We start from the raw sequence: 24,482 nt of genomic DNA, 5'->3' as shown, positions 1-24,482 counted from the left end.
CAAATGTTAAATGATCAACAATAAATGCCCGATAAACGTTATATGGATACGAGTACATGGTCAATCATCTGAAATACGCCAAACACTCATATGAGCTAATCTAACCAATAACATGCCTCGGCATTATGTGCATAGCCCGAAGGCTAACAACCCCCTGTAAACACGCCAGCAAACACTAAAGTATAACTCGATAGTCCGCAACAAATGCTAGACTTCGATATAATTAGGTAAACAGGAAATAAGCAGGAATCATTGCCTCGTTTCAAATTAACCCTATATAGCACGCACTATAACCTATTAGCATGCCAATCATACTTTATCTTACGTTCATCGGTTCAAGATATTTTCGTGGTAATAAATTCTATAATGATTTGTTATTCAAATCTCAAATGCAACCATACACTAATATCCAAATCACAGCAAATTAATTCATCCCAAAATGAACTTAAAAATATTAAAATTAAACCGAGCGAACTTATCGACTAATTTGCAGTGACAACCATAGTACAAGGACTACTCTACTATTTTCTCTTTTCCGCGACTCTCAACACGTTCTTGATCTAGAACAACAATTTTATTCAATTTACTATTTCAACAGAAAAATTAAATCATTTTATGCAATTAAGTCTCTTTTTGGTATCTTATAAAATTTCCCTCAACGTCTCACTTTTATTCAATTTAATCCCTAAGTTCAAAACATGCAAATTTAACAATTTTTATTCACATTTTTTTATAAAATTATAAAAATATAGATTATTCAAATGGTGAAATTATATTTTACTATTATAAAAATTATAAATTAATTTTGATCTCTAAATGTATAGAGTCTGTAAATGAGCAGAATGTTCGATTAACATGTTTGTTTATACGTGTGTATTTATTTATTGTAAATAGAAAATTTACTTTAAATGTATAAAATGATAAATAGAAAATTCACTTTAAATGTATAAAAATGAATAAGAAAAAGCCATTTCAATTCTGATAACAAATTAAAAAAAAAGACTCAAGAAAATAGATATTTTAAATGTAGTGAAAATCATACAAATAATTAAAAAATCAATTATTGAAATTTGAAGGAAAATATGAGAGCATAGATTTAATATTTTCCAATGGTGCTTGAAAGCTGGAGTAAAAATATGACCCAAAGACTTTCACTTTTTTGTCAAAAAGGAAAAAGCGTGGGGTGATTGGCAAATCAATCAGCACCAACTTGTTGCAAAGGAAGATTCCTTTTTTCTTTCCAACCCACTAAAACAAATACTCATATAATAATTTAATGGGTTAACTGAAGCACCAAATCCACTCACGCAATTATTGAAACTTCAAGGAAAATGAGAGCATAGATTTATTATTTCCTTAATTTAGACACAATATTGCAGTAATTAATTTAGACGCAATTATCCACCAACATGAAGCCGTGTTGGTCCTTTTTTTTTGCAAACCGATCAGTCATTAATTTAGACACAATATTGCAGTAATCTCATAACACAAATCCTTTGGCTACTAAATCAAGAAAACCCAGTTTGTTGAATTTACCTGGCAGATCAACTTCAATTTCTTTCTCAAGGTTTCTCCTTATTTTAGTTCAACCTTGATTTCTACTTTGTTGTTTTTTCTTTTTATTTCCCTTTCTTCAACTTCCTTTCTTTTTGTATTCAGTTTTACTTACTTTTGCTAAAAAAAAAAAAAAACCCGACCTTCAAATCCCTTTGGATTGTATTGAAGTAGTAAGAAACACTAAGTGTAGTTTGATTTCGAGGTAAATCTATTTATATTTATGTTTTTATATATAAATTAAATTTGTTATAAATATTTTTGATCTCATCTCATCTTTTTATGTTCTTCTTGAAGCAAATCAGAGGCAAAAGAGTGTTTGGATTGACGATCAAATTCTTGGAGTTACAACTTCATTTTGAAGTGGTAAGTGGATATGTTTCCATCATTCTTATATCTAATTTTCTGTCTTTTTTTTTTTAATTTATAATTATATCACATATGTGTATATGATTTTATTTAGGGATGAACGTTGGATCAAATCAAGTCAAAAATTTTAAATTAATCGAGTTGATGAGTCCTATTTTATCATCCTAATTCGATTTGAAATTTTTCTAATTAAATCAAGTGAAATAAAATTGAATAGAATGAAATTATTAGAGTTAAATTAAAAAAATTAAACATGTCAAATTAAAATATTGTTACTGTATAATTAAGTACATGTTAAACCACTTAAATTTGAAACCATATATATTTAAAAATTTTTAAAGCAAAATAAATCAACTTCAATTATTAATTAAGTTATGTAGGTTCCAAAATTATTATTTTAGAAATTTTTAAAATTATTAAAAGTTTGGAATTTTATAAATTTTTGAATTTTTGAAAATTATTTTAATTTTGTTTTTGTAATTTTGTTCAAAGAAACTAATTTGTTCATTTTCAAAATTGATAGGAATTAAAGAGGTATTTATACTAATCTATTATTCGAATTGTAAAATTCAAATCGATTCAATTAACTTAAAATTCAATTTTTGAATTGAATTAAGTTGTTCTCACTATAATTTATTAACTTAATTGATTTGACAAAAATAAAACAAACAAAATGAAATAAAAGCTATAAAGTTCATTTTAGTAAATAAAATAGAGAAACCAAATCTATATTATCCATATCTAATAGATTTTATCACAAACAGAAATATTTTATATTAAAACATATTTATAAAAATATTTCAACACATTATATTATGGAAGTGGCAATAATTTTTCACAGAATTTGTTGGTTTTGTGTTTGATTCTTAAATACTATTTTTGAGTTATTTTATTTGAATATTAAATAAAAGTATGAAAAGATGAAAATACCCTTATATTAATATTAAAATAATATTAATTACTTTTTAAAGTAAGGATATTTTAATTATTTTACAATTGAGTTAGTGCCTAACTCGACTCATGGCACTAGCTTAGTCAAACACGTTATATTTATCTTTAGAATTATATTTATCGTGTAATGAAATAAATCCTTCCAATTTATAATTATATCGAATTGTATATATGATTTTATCAACTAATATGAATTGATAAAATGAAATAGAAACTTCTCATCTAACTCTTGCTTTTCTTTATACTTTTCTACCCAATTCTATACATTACTTGTATTTAAATTTTCTAATGTATAAATTTGTTTTTAGTTTGGTATCATATCAATGTGACTGTCTGTATAATATTGTTTTTCTCTAGTTTTCAAGTCAATTTTTTTATTTTCTAATAATATTCCCATTTTGTGTTATGTTTTCAGCTGGACTAAGTTGGAAGAAAAGCCCATTGATTCTCAGACTTTGAATCCTTCTTCAATTTGAGCTTGTCAAGCATGGGTTGCGGATTTTGTGAGGCTGCTTCTTCGAACTCCGTTGGAACATTGATTGTGGACTGTATGGTGAAGCCGGTAGGACGTCAACTTGATTATGTCCGTTGCTTTCATGACAATGTTGAAAAGCTTCGAGAGAAAAAGTGTGACCTTGAAAGTGCACGAGATCATCTACAACATGAGATTGAGGATGCTGAAAGGCAGCTTCTACTAATTCAAAAGGATGTACAGAACTTGCAATCAAAGGCAAGCGAAACTGTTGGAGTTTGAGTGCACTTTAACCGGGTAAAGTAAGAATTTTAAACAGAGCACCAGCAGCAACGTATTATACCCAGGTAAAATATGAAGGAAAAAATGCTTGAAGTTCAAGCTTTAAGAGCAGAAATTGGAAGGAAAACAAGAACATAACTAAAACAAAGAAAGAAGGAGCATATGATTGAATGAAATCTGATAATTTTCATTAACTTGAACAACGGCATATTGCCAATACATAAATCAAGCTTTTTTCTTGTCAAAATCAACATGTGGTCAACTAATCTACACCAACTACCACTAAGACATTGGAACTTACAAAACTAAACTTGTACATAAAAGAAAAGCTGATTAACAGCTCATTCATATTAGAAATACATCAATCTTCTACCTAATGTAGTTCAATATGAACCAAAAAGAGTTACATTGACTAAAATAACAAAATGAACAAGAACAGATTGCAGCACTTGGTTCGACAGCTTCTGGTCTTGGCCTGCTCTGCATGATCAGATGACTGGTGCTTGAGCTGCATGGAGGGCCACATTCTAACACTCCTCCTTGGACTCTATGCTGCTAACTCCAAGTTCTTTCCTTAACTTGATAAATCTTGAAGTACTTAGGCCCTTTGTGAAAATGTCAGCAACTTGGTCTTTTGAATTGCAATGAACCAGCTCTATTTCTCGAGCTTGTTCCATCTCCCTTACTACATGCAACTTTATGTCAAAGTGCTTAGTTCTTCCATGGAAGACAGGATTCTTTGCAATTGCAACAGCAGACTTGTTGTCACAAAGTATCTCTGTTGCTTCCTTTTGATATAGGTTTAAATCACCAAGGATTTTTCTAAGCCAGATGGCTTGGTTTACTGCTCTAGCAGCAGCCACATACTCAGCTTCTGCTGTTGACTGAGCAACAATTGATTGCTTCTTGGAACTCCAGCAAAACATAGCTGAACTAAGGGTAAAGGCATACCCTGAGGTACTCTTCAAGTCATCTTTTGATCCAGCCCAGTCACTATCAGTATAACCAATGAGTCTTAGATCTTTTGCCTTGCTGTAATGCATGCCATAGCTCAGGGTACCTTTGATGTACCTGAGGACTCTTTTTGCTGCTCGAAAATTGTCCTCATTGCAACAGTGCATAAATCTTGATAATAGACTCACTGCAAACATTATGTCAGGTCTTGTGGCTGTTAAGTACAACAAGCATCCAACCAAGCTTCTATAGGTTGTCTTACAAACCTTTTCTGAGTTGCTTTGACTTGTTAATCTTTCTCCAACAGAAACTGGAGTGCTTGTTGCTTTGCAATTTTGCATTGAGAACTTATTCAGTATCTTCATGGCAAAAGTTCTTTAACTTAGAAAGAATCCGGCTTGTGATTGTGTCACTTGCAGGCCTAAAAAATAAGTCATCCTTCCAAGATTAGACATCTCAAACATTTGATGCATTTTGGTTTTGAAATCAGCAAGCATGGCTTGATCTCCTCCTGTAACCAATAAGTTATCAACATATACAGACACAATGAGCTATGTTTTACCACTTTCCTTCTTAACATACAAGGTAGGCTCACTGAGACTTCTTTCAAATTCAAAACCAGTCAAATAGCCATCAATCCTGCTGTACTAGGCCCTAGGAGCTTGTTTCAAGCCATACAAGGCCTTTTTTAGCCTGTAGACCATGTCTTCCTTTTGTGGAACTTTAAAACCTTCTGGTTGCTCCACATATATCTCCTCTTCTAGGTAGCCATTGAGAAAAGCTGATTTTACATCGAGCTGATGGATTTTCCACTCCATTTGAGCTGCTAAGGTAACCAACAGCCTGATGGTGTCTAGCCTGGCCACTGGTGCAAATGTTTCCATGTAGTCCAGGCCATACTTTTGGCTAAAGCCTTTCACAACTAGCCTGGCTTTGAGCTTGTTTAGGCTTCCATCTGCATTCTGCTTGGCTCGATAGACCCATTTTACTCCAATAACTTTCCTGTTGTCTGGCCTAGGAACCAGTTCCCATGTGTGGTTTTTCTCTATCATGGCTATCTCATCAGACATTGCTTGTCTCCAACCTTCATGTGCTTCAGTATCTTCAAAGCAGCCTGGTTTTTCTTATGAAACATGTGCCCTCTCATAAACTTCAGCTAATGTTCTTGTGCCCCTGACTGGTTCATCATCAACATCCATGTCAGGTTCATTTTGCTCAGAATCAAACTGATCAGTCATGAGTTCTTCAGAGGTGGCTTCAGGTTGATTTCTTTCCCAATTCCAATATGCCTTCTCATCAAATACTACATCCCTGCTTACTTGAACTTTGTTGGCTGAGGGATCCAAGATCCTATAACCCTTTTTTGTAGAGCTATATCCTACCAGAATACCAGGTTTGGCTCTTTTTGACAGCTTGTCTTTCTTTATAGCTGGTATGTGAGCATAGCATAAGCAACCAAACACCCTTAGGTGCTGTACTAAAGGTTTGAATCCAAACCAGCCTTCGAATGGAGTCTTTTGTTCTAAGGCTTTGGTTGGAAGCCTGTTTTGTAAGTAGACTGCAGTGTTAACTGCTTCAGCCCACAAATTTTTAGGCAATTTCTTCTCAAACAAGAGACATCTGGCCATATCCAATAGGCTTCTATTTTTTCTTTCACTGACCCCATTCTGTTGAGGTGTATAAACATTTGTTAGCTGGTGTTTGATGCCAGCATCATTGCAGAGGGCTTGGAACTGGGCTGAAGTGTACTCAGTCCCATTATTTGACCTAATGGTCTTTATCTTGCAGCCTGTTTCTGTTTCTACTGCAGCTTTGAACTTCATAAACACTTGAGCAACCTCAGACTTATGCTTCAAAAAATAAACCCAGCAGTGTCTGGTAAAATCATCAATGAAGAGAATGAAATACTTACTTCTATTCAAAGATTCTGTCCTCATAGGGCCACAGACATCTGAATGCACCAATTCCAACTTAGCTGAAGCTCTCTAGGATGTTTTTGTAGGGAATGGAAGCCTGGCTTGCTTTCCAATTTGACAAACCTCACAGACATCTTCACCTTGTACTGACTTGGTAAAGTTTTCAACCAGTTCCTTGCTAGCCATTTGAGCCAACGATCTAAAATTGGCATGACCAAGTCTTTGATGCCAAAGCTTGGAGTCTTCAGAAGAAACAGCATAGGCATTATCAAAGCCTTTATTCCAGTCCACAACAAAGCTCTTTTCTGTCATGGCTATTGACATGAGCATAGATCCACTTGGATCACTGATCTGACATTCATTTTCTTTGAACACCACAATATAGCCTTTTTCAACTAACTGAGCTATACTTAACAGGTTTCTTTCAATTTCAGGAACTAACAAAACATTTGAAATGATCTTGTTACCTGTTAGAGTGCAAATAACCACATCTCCTTTTCCTTCTGCCTTGATAAAGTGGCCATTGCCAACTTTAACTTGTGTTTTACAGCTTCTGTCTAAGGACTTGAAAATAGCTGCATCTGGTGACATATGGTTGGTGCAGCCACTATCAAGGAGCCAACCATTTGAGACTTTCTTCTGAGCAGCTGAGCAGGAGACTGCAAAGACCTGCTCTTCATTATCACTGCCTTCTTCAGCTACCCGAGCTTCAGCCTTGTGTTGTGGTTGGTTTTGGCCAAGTCTGCCTTTTTCTTTGCATACCCTCTCAACATGGCCTTTCTTCTTGCAGTGTTGACACACAGCATCTGGCCTGAACTAGCATCTGGCCTCTGGATGACTAGGTCTTTTACAAAATCTGCAGAGTCGATCTCCTCCTCTTGCAGCATCAGGCTTACGCCTGTTTTTCCAGTTCTTTTTGCCTTTATAGGCAGTGGTACTTGAGGTTGCTTTAGCTTTGGCTTGAAAAGCTCCCTCCTGATGCTCCTCCATTCTACTGGCTCTCCTTTGTTCCTGAGCATAAAGAGCATTAATGAGCTCTGTTAGAGAGATGGTTGCCAGGTCTCTCGAATCCTCCAAGGATGAGATCTTTGCCTCATATCTTTCAGGCAATGTTGAGAGCACCTTCTCCATAATTCTTGCCTCACTGAACTGTTCTCCTAACAATCTTATGCTGTTGACCACAGCCATTATCCTGTCTAAGTACTGCTTCACTGTCTCTTCTTCCTTCATCTTGAGATTTTCAAAATCTCTTCTCAAGTTTATTAGCTGATGCTGCCTAGTTCTTTCAGTGCCTTGGAACTCCTCCTTAAGCTTGTCCCAGGCCTGCTTTGGAGTCTCACAAGCTATGATCCTGGTGAAAATAACATCAGGAATACAGTTCTGAATGCATGACATGGCCTTGTGCCTTTTAGTCCTCTCATCTGTATGCTGACGAATCTGAGCCACAGTGGGGTTGGCCCTTAGTGGAGCTGGCTCGATGTCTGTGTTAACAACTTCCCACAGATCAAAGGCCTGTAGGTAAGTCCTCATCTTGACAACCCATATGTGGAACCCCTCACCATTAAAAACTGGTGGTGCTGCAGGAGAAAAACTTGATGAAGCCATTTAATTTTCAACAACAGGTCCTCTAAGATGAAAGCTCTGATACCAATTGTTGGAGTTTCAACACACTTTAACCGGGTAAAGTAAGAATTTCAAACAGAGCACCAGCAGCAACGTATTATACCTGGATAAAATATGAAGGAAAAATGCTTGAAGTTCAAGCTTTTAGCTATTGTTGGGGATTTTTGACAGCAGAGGAAGAAATACAGGACAAAACAAGGCAGTATTTTTACTTGCTCACAAATGTACAGCAAGGGAGCTATGGCTTCAGCTTATTTAGCTCATCTTTTCAATAAGAAAAACAATATATTTATAGCTAAAAACTATCATCAAATACTACCTACTACCACTAAGTAGCCTAGTAAATTGATAAACATAACTTGCACACATGGTAAAGCTGATTTGTCAATCTATCAGCACCTAATTACATCAAAAGCTATACCAACTCAGTTCATTTTGAACTAAAAAACCAAACTAGTGCTTGAAGTAACTAAATGAACAGCAGCTTGAACTTTAGCCAGCATAAGTATGGCTTTGTAGTTTGTTCTGCTTCTTGGCTGCTTCATGTGCTGCATGTGCTGTATGCATGCCAACTTCAACACTCCTCCTTGGCTTGCATATTGCGTACTCCTAGCTTAGCTCGCAAATCAGTGAACTTTGTTGTTACAGCAAGCATACGTGCTGCAGCATATTTAGAAGCTGCATGCACTTCAAAATAAATATCACAGCAGCATGGTAGGCCCTCCTTGGACTCCATACTGTGAATATCACTCATTCATCAAGTTTTTTTTTTGAGCTTGGCAGTCTTTAGATGCTTTGTTTCAAGCTGAACTTGCACAAGCACTTCATTTTCAACTTTTTTCAACCATGGCCTCATTTTCAACCAAATCTGACTCACACACTTGATTATCTCAATCTTTTATGCCATAGATTTGTTCATCAAATAGAGTGTTCTCCTCCTTCACAGCCTTGGTTGGTATCACCATTCAAACACATCTTGCCTTGTTCCCTTGCTAATTACAGTCCTGCTTCTTCTTGCTTCCATATGTTGTTGAGCTCGCACCTTTGACAGATTAGCATCTTTGTATACTGTCTTCAGCAAGTGTCTTGAACAGGCTTGCAACTATCACTTCTCGCTAAGCTTGCAACTTTGACATCTTGCTAAGCTTGCAGCTTGCACATTTTTGCTAAGCTTGCAGCTTGTACATTGGAAAGCTCACTTTCTTTCCTTGAAACTCCTCCTTCAGCTTATTCAAGCTTGTTTAGGAGCCTTTAAGGTTGAGCAGATGTTTTCTTCTCTTCAAGCAGTCCTTGATGACATGCTTTGACAACTTCTTTCTTTAAACAAACAACGGGAGCAAAAATCAATGGCCCTTAAGACTAAGGCTCTGATACCAATTGTTGGAGTTTGAGTGCACTTTAACCGGGTAAAGTAAGAATTTTAAACAGAGCACCAGCAGCAACGTATTATACCCGGGTAAAATATGAAGGAAAAAATGCTTGAAGTTCAAGCTTTAAGAGTAGAAATTGGAAGGAAAACAAGAACAGAACTAAAGCAAAGAAAGAAGGAGCATATGATTGAATGAAATCTGATAATTTTCATTAACTTGAACAACGGCATATTTCCAATACATAAATCAAGCTTTTTGCTTGTCAAAATCAACATGTGGTCAACTAATCTACACCAACTACCACTAAGACATTGGAAGTTACAAAACTAAACTTGTACATAAAAGAAAAGCTGATTAACAGCTCATTCATATTAGAAATACATCAATCTTCTACCTAATGTAGTTCAATATGAACCAAAAAGAGTTACATTGACTAAAATAACAAAATGAACAAGAACAGATTGCAGCACTTGGTTCGACAGCTTCTGGTCTTGGCCTGCTCTGCATGATCGGATGACTGGTGCTTGAGCTGCATGGAGGGCCACATTCTAACAGAAACAATGTCGGATATGGGAACTCTGGAAGGGGAAATTCAACTAAATAAGAGGTGTCTCAATTGCTGTCCTAATTGGATTTGGAGATATCAATTAAGTAAAAAAGCAATGAAGAAATCTCAGGATATCTCTGAGCTTTTGGAAAAATTTGGTCTTCTTGGACCAGTAGGTTACCGTGATCCTACTGCCCTTCCCACTATAGACTTCCTATGTTCTAAGGAATTTGTGGTTTCGAAATCTTCGAAGGTTGCTTTCAATCAAATCATTGAAGCCTAAAAGATGAGAATATCAACATGATTGGGTTGTGGGGGATGGGAGGGGTGGGCAAGACCACCCTAGCTTGTGAAGTTGGAAGTCTAGCTGAAAAGCTGAATTTGGTTGATAAAAAACTGAATTCGTTTGATAAAGTTGTGATTACGACTGTGTCTCAAAAGCCTAATTTTGAGAGAATTCAAGATCAAATTGCACAATACTTAGGCTTTGATATGAAGAATTATCAAGGAAAAAGATCCGAGCAAGAATTATGGTTAAGGCTGAAGAAAGAACAGAGTATTCTCATCATCCTTGATGATATTTGGGAACCTATCAACTTAAAGAAGAAGATAGGAATTCCAATTGGTGATGATCATAAAGGATGCAAAGTTCTTTTAACAATACGCCGTAAACAAGTATGTGAAATTATGGAGTGTCGACCGGTGATACAACTTAGCTGTTTGGATGATGATGAAGCTTGGATTCTATTTGAAAAGAAAGCAGGTCTAGATGACTTCTCTGATGATTCTATTAAAACCCCAGCAAAGAAAATTGTCAAAAAATGTGGGGGTTTGCCTATAGCTATAGTTTCGCTGGCAAGTGCCTTGAAAGGCAAAACAAATTGTCATGAGTGGCAAGTCGCATACCGAGACTCAAGGTCGTGATGATCGAAATAGAGGATGTTGATGAAAAAAATGCCTCTGTAATTCTTGAGGCGAGCTTCGATTACTTGAAGGATTTGATGACTAAGACATGTTTCTTGTTGTGCTCTTTATTTCCCGAAGATCATGAGATTTATGTGGAGGACTTGGTAAGATATGCATGGGGACTGAAGTTGTGTAAATGTATCGACCCAATTAAATATGTTAGAAGCGAAGTGTTTGCATCGATTGAGGTCCTCAAGAACTCTGTTTTGTTGCTAGACTGCAGAGAAAGGCATGTTAAAATGCATGATGTGGTTCGCCAATTTGCTTTGTGGATAGCATCTTCAAGAAAGGAGATTTCTTTTGGGACTGTTGAAACACTCCCGATGGATGAAAGTTTCAAGCATTATACAGCAATCTCCTTCGAAACTGATCAAACGGATAAACTTCCAAGAGGAGTGGGTTTTCCATACCTGAAACTTCTTTTACATGGTGGCAATCGTTTCATGGAAACTTCAAGCAAATTCTTTGAGGGTATGAAGGGATTACAAGTTTGTTCTTTGGAAGGTCAATTGATATCTCTAGCTGCATTTAAGTTTCATATGAACCTTCGAACTTTGTGTTTGATTGATTGTCAACTCTCTGACATCTCGATGCTTGGGAAGCTGAAGTCACTTCATATTCTCTCTTTAAGTGGATCTAATATCATTGAATTACCGGCTGAAGCTGGTGATCTAGAAAATGTAAGACTGTTAGATTTGTCATATTGTGATAACCTTGAAGGATTCCCTCCTAATTTATTACGAAAATGGTCCAATTTAGAATAATTGTATTTGCATGGTTGTAGTTCATTAAAATGGGTGTATGAGAATTCAACTGAAAGGGAAAGCTATTCCAGCCTATCAGAGTTGAATTTATTGCCAAAGTTGGTTGTAATATCACTGGAAATTTCTTCTGAACATCTTCTAGATGGCTTTGTGTTTCATAGATTATGGAGCTTTGATGTTTGGATTGGCATAACATTCGATGCGCAATCGAGGGACCTTGAAACTTATCCAATCTCAAGATCTTTGAGAATTGTTAAGTCTGTAGATGCATGCAAGCAACTATTTGAAGATGTAGAATCTCTTCAATTGAATGCTATGAAGGGTCATCCAAACCTTATTCCGAGCTTGGACTTGGGATTTAGTAAGTCGACTTCTCTAGATCTTCGACGGTGCCACTCTATGTAATGCCTAATTGATGCATCAAAGCAGCAAGTGCCAACCACTACACTCTCTAATTTGAGAAAGTTATCATTAAGTGGTATGTCTCGTTTGGAAGAGATGTGCAATGCTCCCCAGCCGCAAGGTTTTTTACAAAAGCTTGAAGAGGTTATAATTTCAGATTGTGATAAGATGCAAGTGTTATTCCCGATTGTTGAATTGAGGAGCATAGAACAAGAAGGGCCCAGTCGTCATTTAAGCCTCCAAAGTTTGAAGATTGTCCAAATAAACAGATGCAATAATTTAAAATATATCTTCCCAATGTCAACTGCTAATAGCCTTGGGCAATTGCATACTTTGAAGATAAAAAGTTGCTCGCAATTGGAAGACATAATCGAAGACCCACAAATGGCATACATATATCTACTCCAAAGTCTAAGGGAAGTATGTGTATCTCATTGCAAAAAATTGACATCATTTTTCCTTATTGTCCTATGTTCAAATATTGAGAAATTTGATTATACTTTTCATTTCAGGTTTCATTGATTGATTTGCCTCAATTGAAGGGAAGGGATGTGAACAACATCATGCTCACACAATTGTCTTTGCGGAAGTTAGAAGTGCATAATTGTCCTCAATTGACACATCTTATTATTTCGACTACGATACAAGTAAGATTTTTCTTTTGTTTTATATTATTTATTTATTAATTTGTTTTTTTTTTTCCTTTAATAATTCGTTGTTTGAATAGTTGTTTAAAAGATAGATTTTATATTATACTTTTGGTCTAAAACTAATCTTAATAACCTGTTAACAAATTAGTTGATTATAATACCATTTAATAAGATTAATAACATTTTCAGAAAAAATATTATACAAACTTTCTGTTTTAGATATGTTGCAAACTATTTATCTAATACTAAATTATATTATACCTATTATGTGAGTAAACAAAAATAAGTTATATAAAATTATATATAAGTTTTAGTTTGGTTGGTATCGATATTGTTGTCTGAATAGGAGGATGTGGATTTGAACGCACTCAAGCACGTTTATCTTTCTATTTAATTGTGTGAAGGAATTATAGATGATTTTAGAATTTGTATAAAAAAGTAAACTAGAAAAAATATATTTAAATTTTTTTTAAAAAATGTAGCCTTTTACACAAGTGGCTTTTTATTTTTGTATTAATACATGAAAATGAGTTTAAGTAATTCCCAATTGTGTTGTTACACCTGTCCAATAATTTATATGTACAGAGTACGTGATATTATTTATTACTGATTTTGTACCACATTTTTGGAGTATAATACTGATTTAAGGTAAAATAATTTTTTTGTAAGGAAATTAATTGATGAAATGTTAAGTTAGTTGTTGACATATCTTTGAACATTTTGAAATTGAAAATTGATGATATGTTTGTAGGAGTTGGTGTTTGGGAAGATCACAAATGAACAATTGAGCAATTTGCATTTATGTAAATATGAGGAATTGGGGCAAGATCAAACGTCATCACAACATCATCCCCTACCTATTTGCTTTCCAAATTTGATTCTATTTCATATCTTGGAATGTGAAAGCTTGAAATCTCTCTTTCCAATTACCGTTGCTCAAAGTAGCTCTAAAAAACTAAATGTGCCCAATTTGCAAATTCTAAAGATAAAGAGTTGCTTTGGAATGGAAGAAATAATTCAAGACTCACAAGTATCAACCATAAGCTTCCAATGCCTAAGGGTATTACAAGTCACAGAATGCAATAAATTGAAATTTCTCTTCCCCATGTGTGTTGCTAATAGTCTTGGGAAATTGCAAACTCTGAAGATAGAGAGGTGCTTTGGAATGGAAGAAGTAATCCAAGACTCACAAGTACTATCAACCATAAGCTTTCAATGCCTAATGGAAGTACAAGTGACAAAATGCAATAATTTGAAATTTGTCTTCCCAATGTGTGTTACTAATAGTCTTGGGAAATTGCAAGCTCTAAAGATAAAGAGCTGCTCTCAAATGAAAGAAATAATTCAAGGACCAGAAGTGTTAACCTCAATGGCTTAAGGACTTCCACAATTGAGTGTAGTTGAGTTGATTAAATTGCCTCAATTGAAAGGAAGGGATAAAAACGACATCGTGTTGACATCGCCATCTTTGTACATGTTAAAAGTGAGAGATTATCCTCAATTGACACCTTTTATCATTTCAACAAATATACAAGTAAGACCTTCTTATATATATTATTTATTAAAATTTTCACCTTTTGATTTTTTTTGTATAAAATAAATAAATGCTTGTATAACTCTTTAAAAATAGTTTTCATTTTAGAATTTTGGTCTAAAACTAATCTAAATAAACCTTTAAGTAGTTTAGTTAATTACATTTCCAATTAGTAACATAAATAACATTTCAACTCAATACTTTTATAATCTATATGAGAAATATATATATTATTTATGTTTCTTTTATTTATATATATATATATATTTTGCAAACACTATCTAATACTACGTAATATTATTTATGTTGTGTTTTTGCACCATATTTTTGGAGATTTTTTTTGTAATTTATGATTATTTGAGTTGAAGAGTAGACTTTTTAAAAATTTGAATTCTTTGACTATAAAAGATTGAAAAAGAAATCTTGTGCTTATTCTTAAAGGAGAGATTCTAGTTTTGAACATTAGTGTTCAAACTTAAAGAATCTATTATGTTAAATAAATTAAACCTTAATTTTAATAAAAGAATTTGTTAAGAAAATGAAATAATAAAATGATAGGTGTGAAGTGAATGGCTTTGAACACTTTGAAATTCATGATTGATGCTATGTTTATAGGTATTAGAGTTCTCTGAGATGACAGAAAAGAAGCAAATAAGCAACGTGACAGTCCCTGAAAGGAGAGGAGGAACATCAATTTCCAATTTTGAAGAGTTATTTGAATATTCTGGATATAATCTTTCAACTCTGAAGTTCCTACACTTGTCCAAACTAACTGAATTGCGGGTGATATGGAGTGGTCCCATCCAAGATGAACACTTTCAAAATCTCAGTAGATTGGTAGTCCAAAATTGCAGAAGGTTAAGATACATCTTCTCACCTACCATTGCTCGAAATTTCCCACAATTGTTGAGTTTGGATATATTTGACTGTGAGGAATTGGAGCAAATAATTGAGAAGGATCAAATTCCATCACAACATCATCTCCAACCTATTTGCTTCGCTAAATTGAGTTGCATTAGAATCTTTAACTGTGAAAACTTGAAATGTCCCTTCCCGATTACTCTTGCTCATGGCGGCCTTCCAAAACTAAGTCAATTATACCTTAAAAGGGTCACCAAATTAGGACAGGTGTTTGAAGGAGATGAGTCAACTGTGAGTAAGGACGAAGAGAAAGTGATACACCTACCTCGATTAACCCACTTAGTGCTTCATAACCTACCAAATCTCGTGAGCTTCAGCCCTGTGGGTTATCATTTTGTTTTCCCATCTTTGACGTACTTACAAGTAAAAGGTTATCCCAACGTAACCACAAGATTTAGTGTTGATTCAGAGAAATCAGTGCATGCCAAAACACAGGTACACTACTCTTCCAAACTCAACAATAAGCTTTAAAATAGAAATTCATCCATTCAATTATTTTCTCTATGTAGTCTCCCAAACTCTTTATTTACTAAGCTTTAATTTCTATGCATTAACACAATATTTTTATTTTGGCTTCCGGGAGATTCTCTTTTTATGCTTTAAATGACAAAATGAAATTGCATCAACTGTAATTGGTTTCTGCTAGCTGTCAATATTTCTTTCTAGATATCTTTGTTGCATTATTCACAGTTATTGTTCTTAATATGTCATCCTTTGTCCAATTTTGGAAAACTGGCTTTGCTTTCCTCATCATCAATCATCAAAAGCAAACAGTAATAAGTGAAGGTTTAATTTGCTTTGCAGGTAAGCCAATCAGTTGATGAAATTATAGTGGAAGAATCTGCTACAGCTCAAGAAACTGCATGGCCAATTGGTAGTGATATAGAATGGGGGACCGGCCTAAAGGAAGATGATAGTGATTAATTTTTCATTTGAAAATTAATCATTGTGAATGTTTAAATTGAATGCAATTTATTTGTTATTATGTACCACTTACTTTTTCAACTAATTCTAACATTACATAAGGTAAATTTAAACATATGTAAATAAATGTGAATGAATCCATATGTTTAAAAAGATAAGGGTAAATTCCACTATTAATTCCTCAATTATGTGTCATTTAATTAAAAAAGTTATAATTTGGCCCCAACGTTTTTGAAAATAGCTTTTCACCCAACTATTAAATGGCTAACAATCACACTTTTTAGTTAATATAATGACAATTTTAATCCTTAGCTTTTATACTGTTTCTCAATTTAACCGTAATTCTATATAAAAATTATTTTAAAAACTCAATATTATTTTAAAAATAGAAAATTCTATATAAAATTATGATTTCTAATCATGAAAATGGATAAAAAAATCAATTTCAATCTCTTAATATAATATTCATTTTGCACAAAGCTTAAATGTGTATTAAAAACTAATGTTCATACAAGAAAACTTAATATTATATTGTAGCAAAGCTCAATATTGTTTAATATTGAAACATAAAAAGAAAGAGATTATTTGATAGAATCCAATAACAAATTTAAAACAAAATAGGACCAAATTAGCAATACCTTCGAATCAAGTTCCATGCTGTTGAAAAACTTCTTTCAAACTAATCTCACTAAGACCTGTGAAATTGACTTTGATGCCATTCTTTTAATAAAAAACTACAAAATATACCAGAAAATATTCTTTTTCAAACTCGATTAATAAAATTTAATTCATTTAAATGATTTTTTTTGTTCTAAAACAGTTGCTAAGTAACAAGCAAAGTATGAGAAGAAGTGACTACAAAAGTGTGTACTTCTACAAGCATTGTGATAAGCAAAAACAAAATAGGAAACAACAAAGTTTGTTTATACAGTTCGATTTCCCTACATTTGTGAAGCATTGCTCAATGAGAAAAATCACTATATTTAAACAATTACAACCAGTGAACCTAAATGTATCACACTCCAATGATGATTTCTCATTCTTGTACGTTTGAAGACTAGATCACTCACCACTAAACTCTCTCTTTTAGAATTTAGTTTGCGAAACCACAATACAAAAGTTTACAATCACAAATGTACTATTGCAAAATAATGTTCCTCACTTAAACATATAAATGCTCTTAATAATTTGTGTATCAACCTATACAAGTCTCTCAATTACATAGAGATTTCGAGACTTACTAACATAATGAAGATCTATCACAATCCCTATTAAACAACAACTAAAATTGCTAAATACAATATAATATTAACAACCACAATAAACATGGACGATCGGCAGCTAACTCTTCACTTTTTCAATCGGATCCAACTTCCTCTATCCATATGATTTGATATAAGCGATCCAACCCGATCCAATCTTCTAAATAAGTTTCTCCAATGATATGATCTTTATTGATGAGCTTGATTCGTCCCACAATATCAGCTCAGCCAAAAGATACAAATCAATAAATTGCCAATCTTCTAAATATAGCAAGTTGTTTTGTCATAGTAGTTGGGGTAGTGGGCAATTCCCATAACGCATTGCAACAACTTCAACTATTTCAACATTTTTCAAAATTCAAACTGAAAAAACAAATCCAATTTTTTTTCTCATAATGATAAATAATTTTCCTTAATTTTCTCTTGCTTATCTATTTTTTTTAAAATTTTCTATTTTTATTTAATTTTCAAATTTATGTATTTTTAAGATTTTCTAATTAAAAAAAAAACTCAATTCTTTTTATCATTTCATATAGAATCAAGGCCAAATTGATAGTCTGGTCACGTTTCAGTGGCTAAGTGATTTAGGTATGTGTTTAAGGTCTTGAGTTCAAGTCCCACTTCTGGAAATTTTTGCTAATTTTGAGCCTAGCCTTTTCCTTGGTGGTTTGGCTTATATTTTATTGCTAATCAAATCATAGTAGAATGAGTCTGCTGGTTCGAGTGGTAAGGTGTTAGCTTGCCTAAGGTCTTGTGTTCAAATCCTTGTGTGAGTGTGGATGATAATTTTTGCTTTAGTAGTGAGGTAGAAGTTTGGTGGAGTTGAAATTTTGAGGTAGTTGGATGTGGTTAGTGGGTACGATTCTGTGGGATAAGGTTGTTAATGGGGTATTGGGGGGAGTTATGATTATTTATTAAAATTTAAATATTTGAATTTTCTTTTCTTTTCTTTTCCAAAATTTTCCCTCTCTGACATTTCTTTTCCTGTTTCCACTATTTCATTTTCTCTTCATTTGATTTCTGTCGAAATTTTCCTTTTAAATCGTGATACTTTAATTTTTTGGATCCTTCGTGCTGCTTCATAGGTAAGGGGTTCGTTGTGATTTTGAGAGAGTTTTGATTAATATTTTAGTTTTTAGAGATGTATAAGATTGATTCGGTATATCGTTTTGCTAGGTGTTCTTCAGGAAATCCGAGACCCTTCGATTGTGTAGTAGAGTTTAGAGGCTATCGTAGTCGAGGGTAAGATTTTGAAACGTATTAGTGCAGTTTTTATGTTGAAATTATACGTTTGGTTACATTGTATTCGAGTGGTGAATCAATTGGAATTGAGAAATTGAGTTGGATTGTGGGCGTTTTATTATCGATTTTAGGTACTGTTCACTCTGAGGGTGCGATTTTTCGAAAACAAACTAGGTCTGTAACTAAAACGTGAGAACGTGAAGTTTGGCGAAAGTCAAAAAAATGGCAAGTCGATGCCATATGGGCGTGTGGTAGCCTGTGTGCGACACATAGCTGTGTTATAAGAGTATGTGTGGCCGTATGGGTCACATGACCTAGGTCGATTTGGGCGTGTGGGCCACACGGGCAAGCCACACAGACATGTAGGCCCAAAATTCAGTATTTTTCCTTGAGGCTACACACGTTGTTTCGATCAACTATGGGCCTTCCATAAGGTTAGTAAGGGCAAAACAAACCCTAATATATGAGATTTACTAGTTTGATAGATTGATTTGAGTACTAAGAAAACCGATACGTATGACTTAACTGTTTTGTATAAATATGTATAATATTTGTATATGAGCATGCGAGACATGTTTATTCTGTAATATTTTTTTATTTGATATATGTATCTATATATGGGGTGGGATTTGTATACGTAGAGGAAGTTTTCTGTGAGACGACATTTCGCCGATATACTAGCTGCTTGATTGCAAACTATTCTGATAAATGTCATATAGACACTATGTGGTGTGTAAAGACGGATGGGTGTTTTATACCCCACATGGTGTGTTGGGATGGTCAGAGTTGGTGTGTAGATGATGGGGGTAGGACTTTGCATATCTGCATGACTATGATATAATCTGATTCTGTTAAGGACTATGTCCGTATCTATTCTGTTATGTGAGAAATTTGAATTCTTTCATATGTATGTTATTCTTTGAGTTGCACACTGAGTTTTGAAAACTCACATCTATTTGTCTAATCTGTACAGGTAATCCTTAGGCATAAGCGGGTCAGTGCGACGGAGGCTCAGTGGTGACCACTAGTATGGAAACTATTTTAGTTAATAATTTAATTAATTTTCTGGATTTTCTTTAGGAGTTTTGTAATTTGGGGACTCTCTAAACTGTTTTTTTCATAATTTTGGATTTTGATGTGTTTTTTTATTCATACCCTATGACGTTTTACAAAACCATGGTTTCACGCAACAAATTTTTTTAAAAGTACAAGTTTGGGTTTCAGATATGACGACTTTCAAAATTTCACTGCAAAATTACGTTTTACTTAAAAAGAGAAACAAATGATGATTTTACAAAAGAGAATAAAAATATGTTTTCCTAAGATGTGGACTCTTTTAGTAACAATTAACACGAGAAACTTTAACATGATAGGATGGATTTCGAAACCCTTTCTAGTAACATCTCCAGATTCAGCCATAGCGTCTAGGCCAGATTTGGGGTGTTACATTAGGGTAGATGAATCCTATGATGAATTCTGCCGTTTGATTTTTATTTTACGTAATAAATACTTAGTTTCTTGTTCTCAATTATGTGTGCTTAATTTTTGGTTTACTATTTTTAAATTATTAATCCATGTTTGATGTGCTTAAATCGAATGTTGAATAGACCCTGTTTATGAGTAAATCTTGCGTAATTGAGTGGAGTTGCATGCAATCCTACAAATATGACGACATAAATCTACTAAATTAGAGTAAAATCTAATAGGGGAATCCATAGCATGAGTTAATGTGATAATATGGGTTTTAATTAGAAAGAAATTTCAATTAATTAACCTATAGTCAGTTGCTCTTATGCTCAAAAGAGGTATTAGCATAATTTAAGAATTTCTACAAATCAAGATACTAACTAAAGAAATTGCGTAATTTAGATTAACGGTGATAGATGAAATCTAAGTGAATTCTTTCTTAGGTATTATTTTGCTTCTTGATTATTATTCGATTATTTTTATGTTTTGTTCTTTTTCGTGTCCATTAGTTAATTAATTTACTTAATTTTAGTTTTTAATCAACCACTCCAGTTATTCGGTTAAATGATAGAAAGATGATAAGTACTAATATTTATAGTTCTTGTGGGAACAATATCTTTACTTATTGTAAGAATTAAGTGATCCGAATTCTTATTTAAATAAAATACAATGAAAAATAAAATAAAAGTAAAATCCATATAGAACTAGACTTCTTTTATTTTATTTTAGAATAAGGTTTTTAAACCTTATTAAACTCCATCTATTTTATATTGATTAGGATAAGGTGTTTTAATCCTACTAGGATATGGCTTTACAAGCCTATAAATAGACATAGTCTATTCCTCTTGTATTAATTTAAAATTTTCGACATAGTGAATTTTCTTCTCCTCTGCCCGTGGTTTTTTTCTCGAAAGGGATTCCACGTAAAATTTGTGTGTTTTTTATTTTTATTTTATTTTATTTTTTCACAAATTGGTATCAGAGCTTTCGGGTTGTTCATTTCGATCACGGTAATGGAGTCTTTAAAGTATGAAATTCTGCTGTTGGATCGCAATACCAGATTTGCATTGTGGCAGATTAAGATGCAAGCAGTTCTTGCGCAGATGGATCTGGAGGATGCCCTGCTAGGGATAGATAAGATGCCTTCGACATTAATAGATAAAGAGAAGAAGCGTAAGGATCGAAAGGCGTTAATACAATTACATCTGCATTTGTCCAACGAAATTTTACAGGATGTGATGAAAGAGAAAACTGCCGCTGCATTATGGAAGAGGCTAGAACAAATGTGTATGTCGAAAACTCTAACAAGTAAGTTGCATATGAAGCAGCGTCTTTATGCTCATCGTTTGGAGGAAGGTGCATCTGTACATGAACACTTAACAGTGTTTAAAGAAATTCTCTCAAACTTGGAGGCTATGGAGGTTCAGTATGATAAGGAAAATCTAGGGTTATTCTACTTTGTTCGTTGCTCCCATCTTATTCAACCTTTAGAGACACGATTTTATATAGTCGCGAGTCTCTCACAGTTGATGGGGTTTATGATTCTTTAACCTCGTATGATAAGATGAAGCATCTTGTGGTTAAACCTGACTCTCAGGGAGAGGGTCTCATTGTTCGTGGGAGATAAGATCGAAATGCTGATGATGATCGTGATAGGACACAAGAACAGAATCCTCGTGGTAAATCTAAGGGTAGATCGAAGTCTTCAAGCAGAGATAAAACTTGTAACTTCTGCAAGAAGAAAGGACACATTAAATCTGAGTGCTATAAGCTACAAAATAAGATTAAAAGGGAGGCCGCGAATTAAAAGGGAAAACAACCAAAAAATTTCGGTGAAGCCGATGTTGTAGAAGACTACAGCGATGGTGAACTTCTAGTCGCTTTTTTCAATGATTCTAAAGTAAGCGAGGAGTGGATACTTGATTCAGGCTGCACCTTCCACATGAGTCCTAATCGGAATTGTTTACAACTTACGAAACAGTGTCTGAAGGTGTTGTTTTGATGAGAAATAATGCTTTGTGTAAAATCGCAGGTGTTGGAACAATTAATGTTAAGATGTTTGATGGAGTTGTTAGAACACTTAGTGACGTACGACATGTTCCAGAATTGAAAAGAAATTTAATTTCGTTGAGTACTCTTGATTCAAAAGGGTGCAGATACACGGTGAAAGTGGGGTTTTAAAGATTTCAAAGGGTCCCTTGTTGTGATGAAAGGGCAAAGAAAGATTGCCAAGTTATATGTTTTGCAGGGTTCTACTGTTACTGGTGATGCAGCTGTCACTTCCTTTTCCTTGTTAGATGATGATATTACTAAACTTTGGCATATGCGCCTACGGCATATGAGTGAGAATGGCATGGCAAAATTAAGCAAAAGAAGACTTCTTGATGGGCAAGGAATTTGCAAATTGAATTTCTATGAGCACTGTATTTTTGGGAAGCAAAAGAGAGTTCGATTCACTAGAGGAATCCATAACACGAAGAGAACGTTGAAGTATATTCATTCTGATCTGTGGGGGTCATCCAGAGTGCCTTCGAGAGGTGGAGCTAATTATATGCTAACCTTTATTGATGATTTTTCTAGAAAAGTTTGGGCATTCTTCCTGAAGCAGAAAAGCGATGTGTTTTTCACATTTAAGTCTTGGAAAATTATGATTGAAAAACAGACGGGAAAACAGATAAAATACCTCCGCACAGACAATGGCTTAGAGTTCTATTCTGATGAGTTTAATAGATTGTGCAAGTCAGAAGGGATCATGAGACACTTGACAGTTCGTTATACTCCACAGCAAAACGGTGTTGTAGAATGAATAAACAGAACGATCATGGAGAAGGTTCGATGTATGTTGTCAAATACCAACTTACCAAAGTCATTTTGGGCAAAAGCAGCCTCTACTGCATGTTTTTGATCAACCGATCTCTATCCGTTGCCATTGAGAAAAAGACTCCACAAGAGGTATGGTCTGGTAATCCTGTTAATTATTCTGATTTAAAGATTTTTGGGTGTCCTGCGTATGCTCATGTTGATAATGGAAAATTGGAACCGAGATCCATTAAATGCGTTTTTCTTGGTTATAAAGCTAGTGTAAAAGGGTATAAGTTATAGTGTCCTGAAAATAGAAAAGTTGTGATTAGCAGAGATGTTGTTTTTGATGAAACTGCTATGCTACCTAACTTATCTCTTAAAGACTCTTCCAATAAAGAAAATCAAAAGTAGGTGGAGCATCAGATTAATACAGAGTCAACTTCTCAAGCTAGAACAAAAATTGAGAATAGAGTTGCTTTTTCACCACAATACTCTATCGCCAAAAATAGAACTAGAAGAGACATTAAACCTCCAAAGAAGTATGTTGAGGCTGATCTAGTTGCTTATGCTTTAACTGTGGCTGAAGATATAGATGCGAATCAAGAACCATCTAATTATTCTGAGGCGGTTAGCTGTGAAGACTCAGAAAAGTGGATCTTTGCTATGCAAGAAGAGATGGAATCACTCCACAAAAACAGAACATAGGACCTTGTGAAACTTCCTAAAGTTAAAAAGGTTGTTCGTTGTAAATGGGTGGTTAAAAAGAAAGAAGGGACTCTAGGAGTTGAAGAACCCAGATATAAAGCAAGGCTTATTACAAAGGATTACAATCAAATTCCAGGAGTGGACTTCACAGATGTGTTCTCTCCAGTTGTTAAGCATAGTTCGATTCGAGCTTTGCTTGGTATTGTGGCCATACATGATTTGAAGCTTGAGCAGTTAGATGTAAAAACTGCATTTCTGTATGGAGAACTTGAGGATGATATTTACATGTAACAATTAGAGGGTTTTATAGTCTCAAAAAAAGAGGACTATGTTTGCTTGCTGAGAAAGTCCATTTACGGTTTGAAACAGTCACCAAGACAGTGGTACAAGAGGTTTGATTCCTTTATGACTTCTCATGATTTCAAAAGAAGTAGTTTAGACAGTTGTGTTTACTTTAAAAAAAACAGTGATGGTTCTTTTGTGTATCTACTTCTTTATGTTGATGACATGTTGATAGCAGCAAAAGATAAAGGAGAGATAAGAAAGGTCAAAGCGCAACTAAGTGAAGAATTTGAGATGAAAGATTTAGGACCAGCAAAGAAGATACTTGGTATGGAGATTCTCAGAGATAGAAAAACAAGTAAATTGTACCTAAGTCAGAAGGGGTACATTGAGAAAATTCTTTGCAGATTCAATATGCAGAGTGCTAAGCCTATTAGTACTCTTTTAGCAGCCCATTTCAGACTTTCATCTGCTTTGTCTCCACAATTAGATGATGAGATTGAGTAATGTCACATGTTCCATA

General features: G+C 34.2%; 2 protein-coding genes and 2 long non-coding RNA genes across 4 annotated transcripts; all 4 read left to right on the top strand.

The window, feature by feature from the left end:
• The first annotated feature begins 1,260 nt into the window (after positions 1-1,260).
• On the top strand, positions 1,261-3,875 carry LOC108450001 (uncharacterized). Its single transcript, XR_001866187.2, has 3 exons — positions 1,261-1,759; positions 1,852-1,920; positions 3,290-3,875. It is a non-coding gene; the product is annotated as an uncharacterized LOC108450001 (long non-coding RNA).
• A 6,463-nt stretch (positions 3,876-10,338) lies between these two features.
• Positions 10,339-10,962, top strand: LOC128292719 (disease resistance protein At4g27190-like). The gene has a single exon (XM_053027616.1). It carries the CDS (start codon positions 10,339-10,341, stop codon positions 10,960-10,962), a length of 624 nt encoding a protein of 207 aa, XP_052883576.1.
• On the top strand, positions 10,962-12,173 carry LOC108451193 (probable disease resistance protein At4g27220). Its single transcript, XM_017748920.2, has 2 exons — positions 10,962-11,692; positions 11,789-12,173. The coding sequence occupies exons 1-2, from the start codon at positions 10,962-10,964 to the stop codon at positions 12,171-12,173; spliced, it is 1,116 nt and encodes a 371-aa protein (XP_017604409.2).
• A 3,037-nt stretch (positions 12,174-15,210) lies between these two features.
• Positions 15,211-16,326, top strand: LOC108451192 (uncharacterized). The gene is made up of 2 exons (XR_008282668.1): positions 15,211-15,710; positions 16,080-16,326. It is a non-coding gene; the product is annotated as an uncharacterized LOC108451192 (long non-coding RNA).
• Positions 16,327-24,482: the final 8,156 nt, after the last annotated feature.

Source organism: Gossypium arboreum, chromosome 5 (genome assembly GCF_025698485.1).
Source record: "Gossypium arboreum isolate Shixiya-1 chromosome 5, ASM2569848v2, whole genome shotgun sequence".
In the NCBI taxonomy this organism is placed as follows: domain Eukaryota; kingdom Viridiplantae; phylum Streptophyta; class Magnoliopsida; order Malvales; family Malvaceae; genus Gossypium; species Gossypium arboreum.
Note: the sequence above shows the minus strand (reverse complement) of the source record. Positions and strands in the feature narration are given on the sequence as shown.